This window comes from Berghia stephanieae, chromosome 5, assembly GCF_034508935.2.
Source record: "Berghia stephanieae isolate SIO BIC M18660-M18661 chromosome 5, UCSD_Bste_1.3, whole genome shotgun sequence".
NCBI classification, from domain to species: Eukaryota; Metazoa; Mollusca; class Gastropoda; order Nudibranchia; family Aeolidiidae; genus Berghia; species Berghia stephanieae.
Window position 1 is genome coordinate 16,832,907 of NC_088364.1, and position 7,438 is coordinate 16,840,344.

The following is a 7,438-nucleotide window of genomic DNA, read 5'->3' on the forward strand; positions in this document are numbered from 1 at the left end:
CTAACACTAACACCAATCGTTATTTCATGACATGTGACAAGCATACTAAATATATGACCCGCAGCTTCAAGGCGATATTATATCGGGACGGTTTAGATAATGACAATTGAATCTATACTCAAAGAGATAAGACTTCTGCCAACATTTCTTTGTGTCATTTAGAATATATCGGGTGAAAAAACAAATAAAAAAATAAATTTAGAGCATGCAGCCTTCACACCATAAATTATATAAATGATACATGTCTGAAATTTTAGAACAATCGAACCTACTTATTGAATTTTATGTCTAGTACACACATTTTCAAGAGAATATGGTAGGAAATTTGAATTCGATGATAGTTTTGATAAACGCATTGCATATTAACAAAATCGAATATCTATATCGGATGACGTAACTTTCAAATTTTGATGTCATCTGTCGACACCTCCCCAATTTTGTATAATGACTGTGCGTTGCCTTTTCCCACTTTGATCTAGTTGAGTTTCTAATGTATTAAATAGCGCTTCGATCCCACGCATTTTGAATCGGCTCTTTATCATTATCATAAGTTCCATCACTGCTACAGCCTTTACTAACACCACCACCACCACATCAACATCATCATTATTATCATCATCATCATCATCATCATCACCACCACCACCACCACATCATCATCGTCAACAACACCACGACTGCAACTCCTCCACAACATCATTATCCCACTCACCACCTCATCATCACCATCATCATCATCGTCATTCCACCACCACCACATCATCATCATCGTCACCTACAACACTACTGCAACTCATCCATCATATCATTGCAAATACCACAACATCATCATCATCACCACCACAACTACAATCACATCATCATCATCATCATCATCATCATCATCATCACACTACTACCACTAATACAGCTTCTCCACAATATCATCACCACTTACACCACCACCACAAATGCAACCATCGTACCATCCTTATCATCATCATCATCATCATCATCATCATCATCATAATATCACCATCGTCATCATCGCCATTACTATTGCCACCACCAACACATCATTATCATAAATTCCATCACTGCTCCATCCTTCACTACCACTACATCATCATCATCACCGCAACAAATATTGCAACTTCTCCACCACATCATTATCGCACTCACCACTACTGAAATCACCCCACCACTAAAACTTCTCCTCCACATCGTCCTAACCATCACTAATCCCAATACTACCACTTCCCCACCACATCAGCACCACTATCACCACTATAGCAACCATCATATTGTCATCATCATCATCACTACCACCACTACTACAACCGCCACCAGATCATCATAATCATCACTACCAACACGATTGCAACAACCACCACCACACCATCGTCATGATCATCATCATCATCATCATCTCCAATACTACATCCAACACCACCACATAATCGTCATCACTGCCACCACTACTGCAACCACCATCACCACCACACCATCATCATTATCACCATCACCATCGCATCGTTATCATAAGTTCAATCACTGTTACAACCTTTACTATTACCACGTCAACATCGTCATCACCACCGCTACTGCAATTCCCTCACCATATCATTATCGCACTCACCAGTACTGAAATCACAACCACATCATCCTTGTCACCACTACTACTACAACTTCACCATATCGTCACCTCTACCACTACTACTGCAGTCATTATATTGTCATCATCATCACTACCACCACCACCAGATAATCGCCATCTTCACTAGCCATACGATTGCAACCACCACAAGATCATTATCATCATTACCACCACTACCACGACCACATCATCATCATCACTAACACCACTACTACAACTTCAACACATCGTCACCACTACCACCACTACTGCAACCATCATGTGTCACCATCATTACTACCACCACTACTACAACCACCTCTTTCACCATAATTATCATCCTCATCACCATCACTACTACAACCACCTCCACCACATCATCATCATCATCATTATCATCACCATCAGCACTACAACCACCACCACCACATCACCAATATCACTACTACCGCCACCACCACATCACCATCATCACTACCACCACTACTGCAACCACTACCACACCATCATCATCAACCTCATCATCATCATCATCATCATCATCATCACCACCGCCACCACTACCACCACTATTGTAACCACCGCGACCACCACCACCGTATCATTTTTTCTGCTGAATTGTGGGATTCCTGGATGGAATCCATTGCATTCAAGTCAGGACTCATTGAGGGCAATTAATCTTTAGAAATAAACCGAATGTGATTTCTTCTTCGTATTGATTATCATGTAACATTGATAGAAGGAAAAACACTTATTCCACACTTTATCCCGATCAATTTCGTTTTATTAAGATGAAGAGTAAAGTGTTGTATTTCTGATTATTTCAGTTTTCAATTCACTTATCGTCATCTGGTTCCTCAAACATGATACCAGATTGAGGCGGTGAGTCACATGTTATCTCACCATATTTAGGTGAAAGACGTTCATTTCCACTGTTGTCGATATCGAAAGGAAAAATATAATACAGGCGTTATGCCGTCATATATATAAGTATAAGTGTTTGCTGTTAGCTTGAGACCCTTGTAAAGACCGTTGAGCATATTTTTATTAGTGAAAAATGCTTTAAATGACAGATTAAAGGTCAATTTTATTATTCCAGAACACGCATACTTTATTAATCTCTTATCTCACAACAAGTTACTGAGAAAATTGGGGCCAGCACAGGTGCAAGATAAAAATAACTGGAAATGATGTTAAAGATTCAGTGAAAGGTAAAATAGAAAGAAATATATGCAAAAAAAAGTATTCCAAAAATTCAGCCTTCCTTTTATGTTGATCAAACTTCAGACCTCCTTGACTATCAATCAAGTGCTTCAATTATACGCAAAGGTTAGTTAACGCAAGGGTGTTGTAGTAGAATATCTTGCCGGTAATAAGGACTCAGGTTTGATCTCCAAACGAGGGAGGCTCGTGTTTTTAGACTGCTTCTCTCTCTCTCTCTCTCTCTCTCTCTCTCTCTCTCTCTCTCTCTCTCTCTCTCTCTCTCTCTCTCTCTCTCTCTCTCTCTCGCTCGCTCGCTCTTCATTATTATATATATTATATATATATATATATATATATATATATATATATATATATATATATATTATATTATATGTACTGTATCAATCATACATTTTCCGCCTTTTAACCTTCAATTCATTGCATTTAATTAGTTTTAATGCATGTGAATTTGTGGGAATATCCTGGCCGTGGGGCGGCAATTTTCCTGGGTAAACGAGAATGGCTTTTGTTTAGGCGAGCTCTATCGCACTTGGTCCCTGGTCTACAGCTACAGTATCCATTGGCTTTTTCAAATGGGCCGCAGGAGGCGCCTTCATTTCTGAATGATTAAAACGATTGAGAGAAATAAAGCACCAAATACAACGTTTGAAAAGACAAGAACAAAATTCAATATAAAACCAAATAAACAATAAATAACTAACTAAAAAAGCAGTTTTGATTATTTTTTAAAAGATATTCTATAAAGAGGGGTTCCTCGAATGCACAATGCAAGCCCTTCTTCGTGTGCTTAACAACTTCCTGAATTGTAATATGTTGTCATTATCACTACAAGAAATGCCCCAATCACGAAACTGTCGAGTGCAACATATCCGGTTACCCTGACCCCGCGGTTTTTTGCAAAAAATATTTCAAAATTTTGCAAAGAAAATGAATAATTTTGCAGAAGAAAATAAGTAAATTTTGCAAAAAATTTGCAGGGTACTAAATATTTTGTATCACACCAAACAACTTAACTACATGCAACCCATGTAATAAAATATCCCCTCGGAATTTCAAACTCAAAATTATACAAAATTATGGGACAAAAAATGGCAAATTTGGCTTATTTGGAAATAGGCATAACGTTGGGAAAACAAATTTACAATAAAAAATTGCTGTCAATGAAATTGTTTAACTTAAATAAAAGGTCATATCCGAATTTTTTAAAAAGAGTCAAGGAATTTGTCAAAATTTGCAAAACGTGCAGATTTTGCGGTTGCAATGCAAATCAGAAAATTTCCCCTAATTTTGCGGCCGCAAGCTGTGCAAAAAACGGCAGGGCCAGATTACAGAATTCGCACTAAATTGCGGTTCGTCTGTACCCTGAAACTATTATTTCAATAGTACTGTGAATGGCGACCACGCACACAATTCAAAGAAACTTTAAATATTTCCTTGTTTGTTAGAAATCATCTATGTCTTGTTAATGTAAGTGTTATTTGAGCGAACGTTGTTTTGTGACACGTGATCTTCGATCAATTATTATTATTATTATTATTATTATTATTATTATTATTATTATTATTATTATTATTATTATTATTATTGTTATTATTATTAATACTATACCACTGTTTGTGGAAATAAACATAAAGACGAATCTTTTTAGCCATCGACGTTCGAAATCGGTCCGATAATAAAGTCTGTAAGTAAATCTCGTGTAAGAGAAAACAGACGATACCTTCTACGTGCGTCTGTGTGGTCTTGTGGTATGACACTCGCTTTCGGATGAGAAGTTCCTGGGTTCGAGCCTCGCTCGGCGCATAGTTGCGTCCTTGGAAAACGCTCTTTACTCACATTCTCTCACCGTACTCGGTGCAAAATGAGTACCTGGTCGTTAACAGCGTTGTCTGTCAGAAAAAAAAATTATCGCCTAACGTCCCGTTCTAAATGTTACGTGTTGCTGTTTGTCAGGAACCATTTGTAAAGCGATTTGTGTACGTTGAGTGGATATTGCGCTATATAAAAGCTAAAGTTTATTTTAATAAAATATTCTTAGAATATTTAAATGGAGCGTCATGAAATGCAATAATCATGGCGAAATGGCGCAAATTTAATGCGCTATATAAATGTGAATACTTTGTTGAAATATGAAGTGCTAAATGACTCACTTGTATGGTTCACATGTCCCAACTTTTGCCAATCTCGGAGGAAAAAGAGGCTTCACATCTCTTTTGCTCATTATTGGGTTCTCACTCAATATTTGACAACACTGGCCAGTCCCACATTGGGAGTCGTTGGTGCATTCTCGGCCACTGTAAACCTGAGCAGGATTTTATATATATATATATATATATATATATATATATATATATATATATATATATATATATATATATATATATATATATATATATATATATATATATATATATATTGGTGTTTGTGGTGTGCATTCTTTTAATTCAGTAATACCCTATACAGTGCAGCTTTGGGGTGTAGTGGTAGAACTCTTGGCGGCTTCGCCCATTGTTGCACTCGTAGAAACGGTCTGGAGGCTGCAGAGCATTTTGTTGAGTACTGTACTGCGATCCAGCTCTCGGGGGCGGTAGAAAGAGGTTCATGAGCGCGTGAGCGTCTTCTGAGATAGAGTATATATATATATATATATATATATATATATATATATATATATATATATATATATATATATATATATATATATTTGTATGTAATCGACGTGTATATATTTACAGGTCTGTTTATGGTAACATTGTTGTGTTTGTTTTATGTTTTAAGGGTTTTACGGCGCTTGCAACACATTTAGGGCATATCAGCGCCAGTAAAAAGGAAGAAAATATGATAATTAAAATATTCTAGAACTACAATTAAAGTACCCAAGAAAATGTAAAACAAAGGGGAATTGGTTCAAATAGGAAATAGATGTAGATTCCAAGAGAGTACTACCAGTATCAATGTACTTAGTTTGATATCACCTAAATCTCTCATCGTGACACAATCACAGGTCCCCACTACGAGGAACACACTTTAATGTTTAAAATCATTTGTAAAACAAACAAAAAATAATACAGTGCATAAAGAGGGATGGGTTACAAGAAAAAATATATATGTGCATTTGACCAGGGCCAGGACAAAACTAAGTAATCTCATTCCAAGACAAAGACAAAAATCATGTTGTAAAACAGATATAAGGAGATTGAATACACAGCAAGAGGTCAGAAACCCCACCCAATAACATTTTATGATTGTTGTAATGGAAATTTTTTTGTATTTTTAAAGAGAATTTAAAATTGAACAATGAGCCCATAAAATTTAGGTTATCAAACCTGCAAATACGTCCACATCGAGTGTAAGTGGTAGCAGCCGCAGGTGACGTAAAATTGAGTCCTCGAGTTCTGTCATTTCTCAATCAAGTATAAAAATGAGTTCCTGGTGGGTAACAGCTTTGTCTGTTTCGAAAAGGCTTGGAGCCTTGTGGGGCCTTGTACATCCGTTTAGTGGATATAATTATTATTTTTAAATTTCACGTTTAAATAAAAGCATTATAAGTAGATCTAATACAATTCTTATGACTTACCACAGTGACCAGAAGGAAAATGATACAAAAACTCTTCATGTTCAACAAGACAAACAGATTGTGATCGTCCGAATCTTCAGACTCAAATTTCACTTTCTATAATAATATTATAATTGTACCAACGACAATGTGTTAAAAGTAATATACGATAACGTCCCGATGTTAATTGTGTGGTCAAATTGTCTTATCTACAAACATACGGAAAAATAATTGATGGTGCAAGATTATATTTATTTTTAACGTTACATAATATGGGTATAATTACACTGACCTGGTTGCTGGTTTTCAATTGATAAGTAATAGCTTCTGTATTGTCGCTCAAGAAATCGTAAAAATGACACAAGATTGTCCCATTACTTCAACACAACAATCTTCATTTCTTGACTTTTTGAAAATTATCATGTGCTTGTCTAACCAGTCTTTAACAAGTTTCCATCCGTTCTCAATTTGATTTAAATCTGATATTTTACTTGGCAGTAAATGTTGAATTATAAGAGAAGCCATTTTAAAAATGTGACCAAAAAACTCGTCCTTCAAATATCGATCGACGAAAATGACCCTCATCTTGTTTGTTTTGTTTTTGTTTTTAAGGGTTTTACGGCGCTTGCAACACATTAAGGTCATATCAGCGCCAGTAAAAAGGACGAAAATGGGAAAGTAAAAAGTTGTAGAATTACAATTAAAGCACAAAAGAAAAGGTAAGACAAAGGGGAACTGGTTCAAATAGGGAACAGATGTAGATTCCAAGAGCACACCGTCAAAGTACTTCGTTTGAGATCACCTAAAAGTCTCATCTAGACACAAGCACAGGTCCCAACTAAGAGGAATACACTCAAATGTTTACCAGTCATATAATATAATATGTAAACTAAACATAATACAATGCATAACAGAGAGATGATTTACAAGGAAAAAAATATCATCTCCAAAACTATAACTATACATTCGACTGTTTCCCTCCCAGCCAAGGATCAGGACAAAACTAAGTAATCTCATTCCAAGACAATGACAGGTAACAATTG

At 36.1% G+C, this 7,438-nt stretch overlaps 1 protein-coding gene across 1 annotated transcript; it reads right to left on the reverse strand.

Moving 5' to 3' along the window:
* Positions 1 to 3,252: 3,252 nt before the first annotated feature.
* LOC144972498 (uncharacterized) lies at positions 3,253 to 6,596 on the reverse strand. The gene is made up of 3 exons (XM_078913770.1): positions 6,417 to 6,596; positions 4,990 to 5,141; positions 3,253 to 3,437 (listed from the first exon to the last, which is right to left on the reverse strand). The coding sequence occupies exons 1-3, from the start codon at positions 6,453 to 6,455 to the stop codon at positions 3,263 to 3,265; spliced, it is 366 nt and encodes a 121-aa protein (XP_078769896.1). The 5' UTR covers positions 6,456 to 6,596; the 3' UTR covers positions 3,253 to 3,262.
* Between the last annotated feature and the right edge of the window lie 842 nt (positions 6,597 to 7,438).